The sequence below is a fragment of the Heterocephalus glaber genome, unplaced genomic scaffold (genome assembly GCF_053883595.1).
Source record: "Heterocephalus glaber isolate CG9 unplaced genomic scaffold, H.glaber_assembly_v1.0 deba00001465, whole genome shotgun sequence".
Classification (NCBI taxonomy): Eukaryota; Metazoa; Chordata; class Mammalia; order Rodentia; family Bathyergidae; genus Heterocephalus; species Heterocephalus glaber.
In genome coordinates, this window is record NW_028258312.1 from 22,831,024 (window position 1) to 22,847,836 (window position 16,813).

Sequence of the window (16,813 nt, forward strand, 5' to 3'; positions counted from 1 at the left end):
ACTGTTTTTAGCACTGAAAAACCATTTCAGAGCCATTTATCCTTTCTCTATTGATCCAAAAAACAAATCATCCTACAGACCATAGGCAATGGGAACTATGATGTCTGTTTCTGAAATATAAAAATATCTGAGCAATTAATTTCCACAGGTATAGTTAGACTATCTTATCAAACATAACAGTGTATTACATTTTAAAATATTTTATTATAAAAGTAATATGTGATCAGTGTAAATAGCTTACAAAAATAGGTAAACAAAAAACACTATTGACAATTCAAATAAATAATTCCAAACTCATGTAAGACATGGACCTGATAAGAAATGGGATCACACTGACTATACTGTTGTGAAGTCTACTTTATTAACACAACAATCACTCATGAAATTAAGTGTACTTTACATTTAATGTAATTATTGGGTTTTTCTGTTACACCATTTTGAATGGCTGTACAGTTTTCTGCCACATTTTACCCAATCTCCTGCTGTTGGACGATTTTGGAAGTTTCCATGTTTTATTATACGAACATCAGTACAAGGAACATCTTTATTTAAAAAATATCAGCGCCAAGTGGCATGAAGTGTTTGACTATGATGCCACCAATGTCAGGTATTATAAATTTGATTTTAAAAATCTTTTATCCATAGTAGGGCTAGAACATGATGTCCTTATGTTTTAGGAATTATAAAAACTAACACTGTAACTCCAGATTATTTGCTTGCATTTTTCTGAGGATCAAGTTTTTCGTTTGCAGAACGCTTACCTTTTCCTGGAGCTATCTCTACCTCGTCAGCCGCTGTCAGCTGGATGGTGAAGCACCGGTCCCAGTCCCGTGCAGTGCCCTGCAGCGCTCTCAGGATGATGCTCTTCTGGGACTCCGTCTGCAGCACCGAGAGGGACAAGCAATCCCCACGGGGACAAAGTCAGATCCTGACTGTGGAGCAGTGTTTGTGTCCACAAACATCTCTTAAGTGAGCCCTTTTGGTCACCTAGAATTTGGGGTTACTTCAAAGAAGAATTACTATGCAAAAAAATAGGTCCGATTAGTCTCAATATTCCCAATTCCACTCAGGCTGTTAAGGGAAAAATGGAGAAAAGATGAACACATCTCCAAAATTTTCAACCACTGCAGGTCGAACCCTAGAGAGCTAAGTGGTCATGTCATAAAGGTAAACCAATAAAAAGTCACAAACAGAGACCCCTGGCTCTTTTCAAAGGGGGAAAACAAAGCTCAGCTGAGCCTGGTCCCAGCAGCCTGGGCAAGTGACAGCCCCAAGACTGCACCTGCTGTCACCACCAGACTGGACATCCACCTCGAGGCGGGTTTTGTCAGCGTTCAGTTAGCAGCAGCACCTTCCTTACTAACACAGAATTGGAGGCAGCAGTCCAGGGCTCAACTCCTAAGAAAACTTAGTGCTTCCATCCAGGAGCCTGCTACTTTGTATATACATGTCATCTTCTTTTATTTTCACCTTTAAGATATTGTTTTTCTTCATTATCATGTACATCCCACTTGCTTTTTGCCGATCCACTACTGTTAGTTTTTACTTTTCCCCCATTACTGCAAAATCCTAAGAATTTTATTTATTTGTTTAGAGACAGGGTCTCACTATGTTGCCCAGGCTGGTTTCGAATTCATGGACTCATAATCCTCCTGCTCCAGGCTCCCGAGTAGCTAGGACTACAGGTGCACACGGGCACTCCAGGCTCAAAATGTGACTGACTGTTGGTCTCGTGCGTGTTTTCTCTCCCTTGGATCTCAGTAGCGTGGTTCTTGTGGATCCCACTCCTGCCTGCAGCGCTGTCTGTGCCGGGCAACACAGGACCTTTTATTTTTATTTATTCTTTTTGTCGCCCTTATCTGGCCATTTCTTTTTGTATGTTTGCTTGGTTTTATTTCTGAGATGAGGTCTCACTAATTTTCCCTGGCTAGTCTTTATCTCCAGGACCCACATAATCCTCCTGCCTCAGTCTCCAGAAGAGCTGGGATTACAGACGTGCACCACCACATCTGCCTTTGTCTGTTTCAATCCCATTTGTCAAAACTCTCCCATCCTGTCATTCACTCTTAATGTCATTCACTCTTGTGTCTGCTTCTTAATTTTTCCTTCAACACTTACTACTGGAGAGCTGCCCATGTTTATGCACGTAGATACAACTTATCCCTTTGATAGCTGTAGGGATTCCCCTTTGTGCATTTATACTACTTGCAATGCACATCGAACACTGGTCATCTAATACTGTAAGTAATACTGTCATGAACATTCTTGTATGTATAGCTATTTACCTGAAGTGCTATTGCTTCCACATATAGTTGTCTCTGATTATTCTTGAATTCTGTATTTCTGAATCTTCATGCTCACTAAAATTTACCTGTAACCTGGGCACTCTGTCGTCATTCACAGACATGGGCATACTGACAAAACGTAGGGGTCATTTTAACACACTTTTCATGTTAATTAAGAACCGTGACTTATACTGAATGAAGATTATCTAACATATAATAACATCTCCATATAACACATCACAGCCCCCTCTGCTTCAGAGCTCAAGATTTCAGCTCTATACTTGGGGGCCGTTTTAAACAGTGAAATCACCAACAAAAAGCACACACACACACACGCACACACACACGACACTGCATTCTGAAAATGACACTTGTTTACTGTCAGAGTCGAAACAAGAAAAGGTGTAGGGCCGGGGATTTAGCTCAGTGGTTCCACTGCCTGCCTCAAAAGCGCAAGGTCCTGAGTTCGATCCCCGGTACCAAAAAAAAAAAAAAAGTGGCTAGAAGAAAAGGTGCTGCCTGTTTCCCTCAGCTGAGAATGAGCAAATTTGGAGAATGAAATTTTCACCTCTCTCTCTACATCCATGGATGATTATGAAAGAATCAGTTGTATTGACTGGAGGCTGGGGAGATGAATGGATTTCAGTGTATAGGTAAACTCACAAGCACGGCCTCAGGAACCATAAGAATTGACTCGACCTTAATCACAAAACTCAACTATACTTCATACATTCCTAGTGCCCTCCATTTACTACTATCTGTGGAAGCCAGCTTTTCATGTGCTGGGCTCTCCACTTCTCTAAGAAACAGGCACCCAGGAGTTAGGGTGAAGAGTGGTAACAGGCCAGGGAGAAATTTCTGGTTACAAAAGACAGCAAGAAACCCTCTGGCATAAAAAGGGGATGGGAAGCTTCACAGGGAAATGATTTCAGAGAATTTCTAGTAGAGATTCGAGCTGCCCTTAAATAAGGTTTATAGATATTCTGCACAAAAAGCCTTCCTAGTTCAATCAAGATGTTCTCAGACTGATTTGATCACAGAATCTTTTTTTCTCTTAAAATTCAGAACAATTATTGCTACACTGCAGAATAGTTGTTCAGAAGAATGGCACTCTAGGATTTCTCAGGAAAATGGAAACACAAGTTGTTTCCTAGCTTTCTGAAATGTAAAGCTGCCAACTTTTATTCACACAATGTAGAAAAGGAGCTGAGTTTCACTATATGAAGTTGAGGTGGCACTGTGCTATTTCATTGGGCTTTTTTATTATTTCAGAACTATTTTAAAGTCACTTTATAAACCACTATCTAAGAGCAAGAAGTTGGTTAGCCTCTTCACAAACATAATTTCATACAATCTTTACAGCCTTTGCTTAGGTTAAGCATTAATATCCCCACTTTGTGTGTAGAAAACCTAACGTGAGAGAAATTAGTGAATTTTCCTAAGGTCAAATGGCAATAAGTGGTCGAGTGAAGATTTGGATTAAGGTCTAGCTAGATTCTGAGCCTACAACTCTTATGGTTTTTCAGTGGCAACTTCCAGAAGCACAAGAGAACCTAGCCCTGAAAGAGAGTAAAGCAGATGTAGATGACACAACTTGAGATGACAGAAGAAGTCTGTGATGGCAGATAAACCCTCCAGAAAGGGGCACCTAGAGAGACCAAAACACTGTGTAAGAAATGTGAATTGCAGAGAGACAGCTAAGAAATGCCAGAATCATAAAAACCATGATGGAACACAGTGCTTAGGAATAACGGTGTTAAAGGGAAGAATCAGTGCAATGAAAAATATGTAACCAATTGTTAATGCAGTAGATTTTGGTTAGTATGTAAAATAAATGTTTATGATAAATTCTGAAGTAAAAAGAGCAAGTTACAGAACAGATTTCAGACTAAAATTCCATTTATGTAAGAATAAGATACATATGTTTGAATATGCATAGAAAATTTTTGGAAGGATACATAAGAAACTGTCATTAGTGATTACTTGTGGGATGTAGCAATGCAAGATCCAAGAGGATTCAAGGAAATTTTCCTTACTTTTTTTCATTCATCTGTGTTGTTGGAGGCTTATACCAATGTCACATATATTGCTGTAACCGATTAAACCATAAAGATGGAGAAAAGATTTCTGGGTTACCCTGACAGCAGCCTGGTAGGGGGAGAGGTGCCTTCATCAAGTGCACATGTAGACACCATATGGGACCCAAAGTGTCAACAAAAGAAAAAGAAACTCAAGCTGAAAAGTGTTTCTGAAATCAAGATGGTATGTTCCTGTGTGGAGGTAACAGCTTGAGGCAGACAAGAGGACACGTATACATTGCACACCACGAACCTATGCCATAAGGAGAACGCAGAGTGGGTCAGAATATTTCCTGACTTCTCCGAATGCCAGGCTCAGGGCCTGTGCTGACCACGGGAAGTGGCTCCACTTACTCCAGGTGCTGTTCCCACTCCCATCTCACCTCCCTCTTCACAGCAATTCCGATCCTCAAATCTCAATGTGCACAGAGTAAACAGCTGGAAACCATGGCCTGTACCCCAGGAAAATAGTCTTCCCTGAGTACATCTAACAAGGGCTCAGGCAGGGAGTACACAGTTTTCTAGACACCGTCATAAAATTTTAAGAATGCATATATTGTAAAATAGGAGTAATTAATTATGAAGAGAGATCATTTGAGAAAAGATGAAAATAATACTAGTTAAGGCTAACAATATCAAAGAGAGATGCAATCACAAAACCCAGTGTTTACAAGACACAATAAATGGCAGAAGCCACATTGCAGAAAATTTAATCAGTGGTGTGGTGGACAAACTGAAGTTGTTTTATCAAAATGCAGAGTAAAAAAAAAAGAAAGAAAACAAAACAAAACAAACTGCAGAGTAAAAGGTAGAGATAAAAATGATTGGTGTCACGGTCACAGCTGTGAGCACGAATGCAGTTTCTCTGTATATTTCCTTTCTCCAAGGACCATTTTACTCCTCCATCCTACACTGAAAACAACATTTCTAAGGAATTCCTGAGCTATGGAGAAGACAAGAGGGGGAAGGAGTGATAGTGATTACCCTGGGACCATCCTTGGTGGACGGGTGGGAGAGAAGCAGGAAGGGTGGAGGGCCAAGAATCAAAAAGGGTAGAGAAAAAAGGTGAGGAGAGAGTGGGAGCAACTCTGCAAGCAAGTGTCCCTTCAGCCTGGCCCTGCCCTAGTCTCTGTGGCAATGCTCTGAGGGCCACCCCCCCTCTTCTGGCAAGGACTCATCCATCAGCTGGCATGTTTCCAGGACAAGCTGCCATAGGTCAGGCTCCTTAGAAACCACCTCATGTCTAGAAAGCCTCCTCCTCCCGCAGGGCTAGATCTTCTTTCTCACATGGTCCACATCCAATAACTGCTCAAGACAACATTATAAAACTCAACCTTCCTACATCTCAGGTCAACTCTAAAGAGCCGGGGTGTCTTCAGAATGAGCTACAGTGTGCAGCAGCAGCACAAGCGGAGGACTGCACTGCACTTGCCTTCGTCCTAGCCAGTGCTCCTTCGTGCACTTATGTAGGTGCTGGTCCAAGGAGAAGCATCCACACAGCCTCCTGACACCCCATCTCATAGTCTACCAGGAAGACACAGATTTCTCACCCTGGCCCATTTGTCAGGTAGAAATAAGACCGAATAACTTCACCCTGCTGCTAAGAGAGGACTGAACAGAGCCATGGTGAGAATTTCCCTGTAAGTGGGGGAATCATGAACCCACAAGCACTGTTTCATTTTGAAGTAGTCCAAGAAGCCACTGTACAGTTAATCTTGGTACAATAAGGGACATGTCCTAAGTATAACAGCTCTTGTAGACTAGTATCTCAACTGCTAGATTTGAGCACCAGCTTGCTAGGAGAATGATTTTTGGGGTCAGAGATCCACCTGTAGCCATGAGCAGGACTGCAAAAGACTGAGACATCATCCAAAGCAAAGAAGAGCCCATGGACACTTGGATACTTTAGACCTGGATTTGCACAAACAATACAGCTGCTGTGCAGTTGTACATGAAATGTACGAGGGTGGTGACCAAGCAACTGAACAGAGGGTCCCATTAAGAGATAAATCCGCCCCTCTTGATGTAATTCTCTGAAAAAGGATAGCCTTAATCGTTTGGGGGAAAGATCAGAATACTTGCTATTTTGGTATAGATTCTGTGCTCAAAACAGAAAAACCTAATAACCTGGGAAGTAGCTCTAACTGTTCGAATGAGGTAAATAGAAAATTATCACTCATGTAAATCTTTATAAAATTTTTTAGACTAATTTCTAAATTTCAATTTTTTTCATACCGGGTAATAAATTTTCAGATTATGGCTAGGGCATGCAATCTTGAGCCATCATTTATTAGAATCTGAGAAATAAGTGGGTGATACATCTGTGATATCTGGCTCGAGACTCAATGCCATCAGAGTGATCGATGTCTCAAGACTGGTGGGTGACAAAACAAAAAAAGGACTATTTGTTTCTGGGCTGTTTGGTGATTAGTGCTTGCAAGAAAGGTCAACAGACCACAAAGAGAGCTCAACTCCTGTTTTGTCCAGAGTGTAGTAAACAATTTGAGGGACAAAGATATATTGAATACTGTTACATGAACTCCTCAGCAACACTGTGCTAAAGAAAATCAAGGGCAAATTAGAGGAAAATGACAGGAGCCCCAGTGCTGACTGTACCTCATCAAAGTGAAGTATCCCTTTCAGAGGGCTGAGATCATCCTTAGCTTTATCCTCCACCACCCACTGAAGCTGGACAGGTCCTTTTCCTCCAGGGGACCGGACCACCATCAACATCACAGAGGAATCAGGGTCATCAGACACAAGGGACTCATCAACCATTACCTGAAGAAAGAAAATCCAGTGAGGCAAGAGTAATGATGATAACAGGAGAAACAAAATCTTACTTCTGCGTGCAATCAGTGCAGTTTCGAATTTAGAATTCTCTTCGTGGTATGTTACAATCATATGGCAGAAAGAGTGTTCCAGCACACTCCATTTCCGTTCTTCCCTAGACATCAATTACTGGCCACTTCCCATCCTCTCTTGCAGTTCCATACAGCATGTGGCTGAATCTTGGAAAGAGACTGTATGCAGGGGAGGCATAGGCCACTGACACCTGGCTGTAAATGTGCACACAATCCTCCACGTTCTCCTTTGCCCATCTGCCAGGTGGCTGAAGAGGATGCTTGGGACCTAAAGGATGTTAGAAGCCAGGTGGAGAAGAGGTGTCCATACCTGCCTGCCAACTAGCAGCACTAGGGTGAGACTTCTGCATAAAGAAGAACCAAGATTTGGGGGGTACCTGGTGATGGTGATCAGGCTCCCCACAGACCTAAACTGTCCCCGGAAGTACCTGAAGTTTTCCAACTTTAGTGAGTCAAATGTTGAAAGGAGTTTTATTAATTTGATATAAAAGAGAAGTTTTGATGTTAATTTACCAGTGCTATTTTTTTTACACAATTCCTTATTAAGAGAGCTGGTTCAAACGAATTACATATGCTGACCTTGTGAACCTGTAATATCCACCCGTTATGTAAACTCAAAATACAACACAATGTTTTCCACTTCCAAGACAGAAACTTAATATGCATGTAATGCAATCTTGTCTTCTTTTTCTCATGAGATTTTTGCACTGGTACCGAGAGTGGAGATTGGGAGCTATTTGACACTGTTGGAGCTTCTGTCGCGTGCCAGTTCTCACATACATGCTACACTGTCCTCGAGAGCCACTTATTAATGTGGACAGGTTTATACTAACAACCTTTTCCCAGTGCTCTTCAGGTTTCAACCTATCTGTGTCACCAACCAATGCAAACAGAATGATCTCTGTGTGTTCAGCACTGTACTTCTTATGCACATATCAAAAGATCAACTCAGGTTATCAAGAAATACAGGCGATGAGAACAACCACAAGGGCGGAGCAACAATGAAACCAACCAATTCTACCAACGGTGAAAACAGCAATTGACACTTGCTGAGCACAAAGCCCGGGTTTGAGTGCTTCATGTACATCAGCTCATTTATTCCTCATAATATTTATGGGGAATAAAACTCACAGAGTAAGTAACCTAAACAAATTAGGACTTGGACACTATCACAATTAGGCAGTATTTCTAAGCATGCCTAAATTTACAGCACTAAAGTTTACAATAGAAGATGAGACAAAATGATTAAACAAAAATAATTTATGAATACTAACATGGTTCTTCATTTCTATACAGGAAGAGAAGCTTATAAACACATTATCCAATTGTTGAGTCCAAAAGTTTGATACGCTTAAAATCAAAAACAGTATTATAAGAGTTCACTAACTGAAGATGTGAACATTAAATCATATGTTGTAATCTAAGCCTAGAAGTTCATATAGATTTTATAAAATTGATTTACATGTTTATGTGCATTAAAATATGCACATAAATATTGCATATGTGCAAATAAATATGGCATGGTTGGAGATACAATAAACTATCACCAATACTGCCCTTGAGATACTGCTACTCTGGAAATGTTCCTTCTCCTCTTTATGCTTTCTTACAAGTCCAAGATTTGCTATGCTACATGGGAGACACCCACAGCAACTTTTCTCCATGATCTTACCACCAGGCAGTTATTAGGCTATTTTATTTAAATCCTAGGCCCCTGGGAAGCTCTGCTCTGACAGGCAAGTCACAGACTGAGCCTTGGGTCCATTACAAAAGACAAAGAACATTAGAGCAATTGGTTTATCCTTAAAAATGATTTCTGATGGTTACTGATTATCTATAAATAATTATGTAAAGGGACACTGATGTATAGGGCCAGAGAAGTTGCTGAGTATAAGGAATTATTTAAGGATTTTTATGAATGTTTCCCCTGGGAACTGTCTTTAATGGGTAAAATCACAATAATTATGACATGGTCATCATGTAACAATAATTATGACAGAGTTTATAGTGATTTATATTTGAGATGTGATGATAATTAAGTACTAGTCACCAAACCTGCTGTACAAATATTAAATTCTCATGATTGGTTAAACTCCTTCTCCTCCCTTTATGGTTAAAGCAGTAATAACTGGGTTCCCTCCTTTGAGTCTTTGAAGAAAACAGCCAATGAGAAGTAAGAGGGAGGAAACACGAGCTGCAGCGACTGTGGGGTTTTGTTCAAAATAAGTCAGGAGAGTGGGTAACACAAATCCTTCACCAGCTAATGCCACACTGGGAGGTAAGACCAGGACCCACTGGGACAGAGTCCTGCACTCAGAACAGGAGGGGGCCTGGGAGCAGGGCAGGCAGAAAAGGAAGGCATGGGGACAGTACATCTTTGACTACTGTACCCAGCAGACAGGGTCCGTTTCCCTCTGTGACTGCCCGTGTTGAGCAAGAGCCCTCCTGCTGCCTGCAGATTGGAGGACTGGCCTCTAAATCACAGCCAATTCATGAGACACGTAAAGAGAGGGACTCAAGTGAAGTTGGTAATGAGGAATTTCGAAACAAAAAGATACTTTTCTACTGAAAACTACATTACAAACTGGCGTGGGGTAGACAGCTCCACTGATATATTTAACTTACAGTTTGTTCTTCAAATCCAAATACTCCAAATGGAGAATCGTTTTGTGGAATAACAACAGTTAACACAACATCGTCACCAAGTGTGCCACCTCCAGATACACTGGTCAAGGAGATGCTGAACATCTCCATGAGCTCATATTCAGCATCATCGATTATGGTGACTTCTATTGCTGCAGTAACCTGTGAAAGAAAGGGAGGAAGGAAAGGAGGAAGACAGGGAAGAAAAGGGAAGAAGTGAGAGGTGTAAGGAAGGAGGGAAGGAAAATGGAAATAATTAATACCGGGTTTTCCTCATATATTTAAAGTTTTTAGTTGAAACTTACAAACATGGTACAAAAGAAAAAAATGCAGTTTTACCTGTTATATTCATAATATGTTTTATTTTATTTTTTTCCCCATTAACTTTATTGGTACATTTTAGGTATACAATACAGTTACATTCATCATTGGGATCTTGTACCATTACATGATGCATCTTGGTTCTTATTTTTTTTCCCCTTCCCCTGCCCTCCCTTCACCCCCTCCACCCTTCCCTATTTGCAAAGACCTTGTTTCCATTTTTTTCCTCTTCTCATATTTTTTCCTTTCCCTTTTTCCCCTTCTCCTACCCCTCCCAATTTCCCTGCTCTTTTAGACCTTTTCTTCCTGTTACACAATATCAGTTATACATTTTTAAATTACAATATTAAGATCTAGGAGACATTACCACAGATTTTACAGAATTTAAAAGGATATAGAAAGCATATTACAAAAATCTTTTTTGAAATAAATTTGACAACTTCTAAGAAGTACCTTGGAAGACAAATTAATGAAACTAACTCTGGAAGAAATATAAAATTTGAATAGCACCTATTAAAGAAGGTATATTCCTAGCTTGAAAACCTACCTGTATGACAACAGCGACTCATAAACATTTTAACTGATAAATTATATCAAACAATTAAAGTAGAAAAAAGAAGGAACACTTCTCCCCTCATTTTAGGAACTCAACATTGTGCTAATCCTAAAACTGGATAAAGATAATAGAAGAAAAAAGTATGAACATAGAAATTTGTTTAACAAAACAAGCTATTAGAAGTCAGATCTGGCAGGATGTAGAAAGTGGTTTTGTTATAGGGATGGCAGTGTTGGTTCAGCATTGGAAGATCCACCCCCAAAGTCATCATTTTAACAGAGGAAAGGAAAAAGCCATATGATCCTGTCACTAGTTGGAGAAAAAGTATTAGACTAAATTCCACAGTTCTTCATGGTAAAAGCTATCAGGAGACTAGAAGTAGAACAGAACCTTCTCAACAGATTAAAGACATGTACTCCATACTTCCAGCGAGAATGCCCTATATGAATGGAGAAGATTCCATGCTTTCTCCTTAAGGTGGGGAACAAGGGCAGATATGCTTACTCTTTATCTGTCTATTAAACTTTGAAACCTAGGCCCCATCAAAATAGTCTGGCAATAAAATGACACAATTAGGATAGGATTGGCAAGGTAGAAGCAAAATCTTTGTACGTAGATGAAATGATCATCTACAGAGAAAATAGTAAAAAATCTTGAGGAGCCCCCCCAAGAACTTGTATTTGAATTTAGCAGGATTAGAAAACACAAGGTATATATAAAAATTCAGGTCTGTGTATACTTGCTATAAATGAAGAATTGGATACTGAAATTTAAAAGTTATGTAGGAGTACAAAGGACCTAGAAAAGTTAAAAAAAAAGACAGTGTTGGAAGACGTTTAGTACCTAATTTTAAGACTTCTTCTGAAGCTACAGTAATCAAGGCAGTGTTGGTGTAAGGAAAGACATATAGATCATTTGAATAAAACAGAGAATCTAGAAATAGAACCACACATATATGGTCCACTGAGTTTTGAAAGATTATTTAACATTAGCATTTTATAGAATATAAACTCAATTCAAGAGCTGAGGAAGAGATAGTGTTTTCAGCAAATGGCACTAGAACGTTATCTGTATATAAAAAATTAACCTCAACCCTTTATTTCCATATATGAATATAACTTGAAGGGATCTATGAACCTAAATAAGAAAGCCTAAAAGTATGAAACTTTAAGAAGAAATTATAAGGGAAAATATTTATGAATTCAGGGTAGGCAAGAACTACCTAGGATACAAAAAACATGATGTATAAAAGAAAAAAATTGATGAATGAGATTCCATCAATATTTAGAATTTTAAATGACATCATTAAAATGAAAAGTAGTCCTTAAACAGACCATATTTACAATGCATATAACCTCTGACCAGAATATATAAAGAATTCTTAGACCTCATTAATAGACAACCCAATTAAAATGTAGGCATAAGAAGATAAATAGTCAGTAGAGCACAAGGAATGGTGTGCAACTCTAGAATCAGAAAAATACTAATCAGTACAATAACGAGATTGAATTATACACTCATTAGGGAGATGAAGTTAAAAGTTTTAAAAGCCTTGTCATGACTTTCTTTTTGTTGGATTCTCCCCCTTTGCATTTAATTTGTTATGCCCAATGGATTCATTCTGCTGGATTTCCTGGGGTTGTGATCCTCATTGTCTTTTCCTAGGGTATTGTCTAAAATTTTTTGGACTGCTGGTTTGGTATTCATGAAGTTCCTGAGGTGCTCTTTATCATGAAAGTATCTCATTTCTTCATCCATTTTGAAAGATAGTTTTGCAGGGTACATCAATCTGGGTTGGAGGCTGTTTTCCTTTAGGGCTTGAAATATATCACTTCAAGGTCTTCTTGCCTTGAGGGTTTGCATTGAGAAGTCTGCTATGATTCTGATGGGCTTTCCTTTGTATGTGATTTGTTTCTTTTCTCTCACTGCTTGTAGAATTTTGTTCTTCTGTTGGATTTCTGGAATCCTAACTATTATATGCCTATGTGTAGATTTTTTTTGATTAAGGCTAGCTGGAATCCTGTATACCTCACTTATCTGTATGTCAAGTTCTTTTCCCCTGCTTGGGAAGTTTTCTGCCATCACTTTTGTGAAGAGTTTTTTAATGTCATCTGCACTCTCGCCTCTTTCTTCATTGACTCCAGTCAGTCTTATGTTATTCTTCTTTGCATCGTCTAGCAGCTGTTGGATTGATTTCTCGTGTTCCCTTATAATTTTAAAGCAATTTTTCTTTTCCTCCTCACTAATTGCAATCTTATCTTCTATATCTGAAATTCTATCCTCACATTGGTTCATTCTTCTGTGCAGACTTTCGATGGAGTTTTTAATCTCTTGGAAATCTGTTTGTATCTGTTTTATGGATTCCATTTGTTTCCTATGTTGGGATTCCATCATGTTCCTCAGATCCTCTATTTTTGTATCTGTGTCCTCTCTAGATTTATTAATCATGTCTTGCACCATGAGCAAAATCTTTGCTGTTATCTGAGTAATTATTTCTGATTTCATTTTTCCCAGATCCTCTTTTGTTGCCAGTTCAGAGAGTTCAGGTGGTTGAGTACCAGATTGTTCCATCTCGTTTCCCTTTGGGGTTGCTGTAGGTGATCTGGAAGTCTGTTTTTGAGGCTTGTTTATGTGTTTTCTCATTTCCACGGGGCAGGGGGGTGGTGCTTCTGGCACCCGCATGGCTCACCTTCTCTGCCCTAGGAACTTGGGATGGCAGTGGGGGAGCTTCCTTCCAGGTGCTGGGACCAGCTCAGCTTCTCTACCCTAGGAGCCTGAGATGGAGGCAGGGAGCTTCCTTCCGGATTCTGGGACTGGCTGAGCTTCTCTGCCCTAGGAGCCTGGGATGGAGGTGGGGAGCTTCCTTCTGAGTGCTGGGACCAGCTGAGCTTCTCTGCCCTAGGAGCCTGGGATGGAGGTGGGGAGCTTCCTTGCAGGTGCTGGGACCGGCTATATATTCATAATACTTTTAAAGTCATGTATACCTGTATATTTCAAAGTCAGAATTTAAGTCTTTTATTTTCAAAATAAAAGACATTATTTATGTAATAAAATACAGTACATTTATAGATAGAAAAAACAATAGATTCTTATTCTTGAAAAAAATTAAATCCCATGCAAATTCTAACAACCACTGGGCAAACATAAAACCTTTGTGTGCTAGGTATTAATATTACATGATATCAAGTGGAAATTATCATTGTCTTCTACAATTAAAATAAATCCCATTAGCTTCAAATGGTTTTTGTAACATACGGAAAAAGAGAGGCAGGGGGAAAAAACCCCTCAAATTTGCTGTTACTGGTTGTTTATGATGAGGATTTAGTTCACATCTCTGGGTTTATACAAAAATTTTTTTGTAAACTCATAAATAATGCTTGGTCCAGCCAGGCATGGTGACGTGCACCTGTAATATGAGCTACTCCAGAGACTGTCATGCAGGGGCCGGGCCAGGCCAGGCTGGGCAACTTAACGAGAAAAATAAGAAAAGGTCCAGCTTGTGATTTTGCTAGTGGTCATAAAAATATCCAAGCTACACTCATGGAAGCTGAAACAGGAGCATCCTAAGTTCAAGTCCCACCTGGGCAACTTAGTGGGACCCTGTTTCAAAACAAACAAAACAGGATGAGGTTGTAGTGCAGTGGTAAAGTGTCCCTGACTTTGAGCCTCAGTACAAAAAAAAAAAATGTAAGCTATGTGTCCATATTGAAAGTATTTTTTCTGTTCCCACAGGTAAACTCTATCACTTTGACACACATATTTACCAGAAAATGGTTTTTCTATGTAAGTCCACCTAAAACCCTTAACAGCAGAGAGAAGCAGGAAATCTAGATGCCATGCTCAGAAAGAAACCTGAGTGAAGCCAAATGCTGAAATGGAAGTTCATGAAAACATCTGCACCTCAAACCTGTGCTGCAGAATACAGGGTATCTTTCCTACGCTACATGAGCTTTAGAACTACGATGGTCCTGAGGGTGCTGGCAAACAAGGAATCTTTAACTCTACGCTCAGAATAAATGCCATTGATAAAACCATAACTGGAAGACTGCCTCAGTGAACAATTTGTTTCTGCTTTTATTGCATTTATTCTCCTTTCCCTCCTTTTATAGGAAACAGGTCAAAGTTCTTAATCCGGCAAAAAAAACCAAAACATGATTTCAAAAACATTCACAATAAGAGATCTTTCTGGGTAGGAAAATGAAGGCAAGTCGAGACCTGTATGCACGCCTTTTGGCAGTGTTTACTGCACCCCTAACAGCGGGAGTAGATGACACGTCCCAGCAAAAGCAAGGCTGGCTCTGCTGTTTCAAGTTACTAACACTTTCACGGCTCTTTATTCTTATGGTTTTCCACTTACTGATTAAAATTTTATTTTAAAAAATCTTATTCTTATGCTACAAAATGCCCAATTCAGAAAACTTACAACTGTTAAGGAAAATTTTGTTATTTTTAAGGTAATTAGACCTAAATCTAGAATATTATTTTCAAAATTTTTTTAGAGTTTAACTATTCTGTTTCTTTTGTATCATTTTAGCCTTTTTAGAATTACAAACTAAGTTTTGGGTATTAATTCATAAATGTGCATGGTAGTACTGAAAATCCTACAGTAAAAAGTTTGCATTTATGAACATTAAATAAACTAAAGAGCACAAAGATAGTTTAGTTCATCAGGCAGTTTTTTATACATTGTTAGTCACCTCTAAGTCAGTTACTTTTTATAAGTTCTACTTTAACTGGAATCAGGTGGGGAAATTCAGACACGGGTGAGATTCTCGCCTCTTAACCTTCTCTTCCTACGTCATTAATAGATGATTTCTTAATTCATATTTCTATTTGACTAAACATAGAAACATTTAGAGAAGAGCAAACACTGCTGCGCGTTCAATCCATGCCTAGAACACGTTTGAAGTACAAGCAAAAAGTAATCGTGCGTTCACAGCGCGTACTTGTCCATCTGCGAATTCCAGCGTCCCGAGGGAGGGCAAGAAGTCCTCGGAGCCAGCGCTGCCAGGCGTGGCTGTCCAGTGAACACTCACGAGGCCAAAGCTTCCGGCCAGCCGGGCCACAGGAATCAGGAGGATGTTCAAGGGCGGCGGCAGCTCGTGGGCAGCGACAGTGCCACCAGCGTCCTGCAGTCAAAAGGCAAGACCGAGTGAGACTCTCCTGTGAGTGCTTTCTCCGCCTTTTGTTCCCACTTAGCTCTCTCAAACTATCTCTTCAAAGTACACATTCATAGCCGTAGGTATAAGGCTGCAATTTAATGAAAACAGTCCTCTTAATCCTTCCGCCTAGTTCAAAGAGAACCAAGAATTAGTTAATGAATTTATAAATATCCACACGCAAAACCAGTTGTTTTGGAGAAAATATAGAAAATCAGCAGAGATAAGCTTATCTGTTGCTCTATGACTATAAACATGCAAAAGCGCATCTTACCCTGGTGACATGGAATTTAAAGACGCCCCGGGGATCGTCATTTTCCTCGATCACTACCTCAGCCGTTTCCAGTCCAGGTCTCCGCACACGCGGCGGTTCCGCAGAGAAATCAGAGCTGACAAGGTTCACCTCAGTGATGGCGACCACAAATCCTTCCTCCAACTCGGGAGCATCATCCTGGGTGGGGAGAGGAGGGAGTCTGACTTCCTCAAACTTACTTAATTTGCATCGGAAACTTGATATTTTTCAGCAAGGAACTGACTACAACTACAGAAACTGGCAACTCTGTAACACGTCAAAAAAGATTTCTTATTGTATTTTGATACATTTCCACTGAAACTTCAGGATCCATGGGGTATTTAAGATTAAGGTGATGTTTCAATGAAGTTTTCATTTTCAATAGCAAATAAAATAATTTTTAAAAATCTATCATTCAATTTTGACCGTTATCTATTGAAAATTTTACATATCATACCCCAAAAGAAATTTAAGAGAAATTGGTAAATTCTACGTTTTAAAAGTGAAAGCTCTGAACTTGTAAATCTAGATGTAGTTCTATATTTTAATTAATTAAAAAATTAACTTTATGCTTGAACGGGTAACAACAATTTTAAAATATAAAAAGAAAACATA

The 16,813-nt window shown here is 39.5% G+C and overlaps 1 protein-coding gene across 7 annotated transcripts in view; it reads right to left on the minus strand.

The window, feature by feature from the left end:
* Adgrv1 (adhesion G protein-coupled receptor V1) overlaps positions 1 to 16,813 on the minus strand; it is a 483,421-nt gene that overhangs the window by 286,333 nt on the left and 180,275 nt on the right. For all 7 annotated transcript variants that reach the window (XR_015438967.1, XR_015438966.1, XM_087180966.1 and 4 more), the window contains 5 exons: positions 16,181 to 16,357; positions 15,694 to 15,876; positions 9,853 to 10,032; positions 6,980 to 7,144; positions 762 to 879 (listed from right to left, as the gene is read on the minus strand). Coding sequence is in view for 5 of the 7 variants with exons in the window: in XM_087180966.1 (XP_087037092.1) it covers positions 762 to 879; positions 6,980 to 7,144; positions 9,853 to 10,032; positions 15,694 to 15,876; positions 16,181 to 16,357 (823 nt within the window). In the remaining 2 variants the exon portion in view is untranslated. The remainder of the gene's footprint in view (positions 1 to 761; positions 880 to 6,979; positions 7,145 to 9,852; positions 10,033 to 15,693; positions 15,877 to 16,180; positions 16,358 to 16,813) is intronic.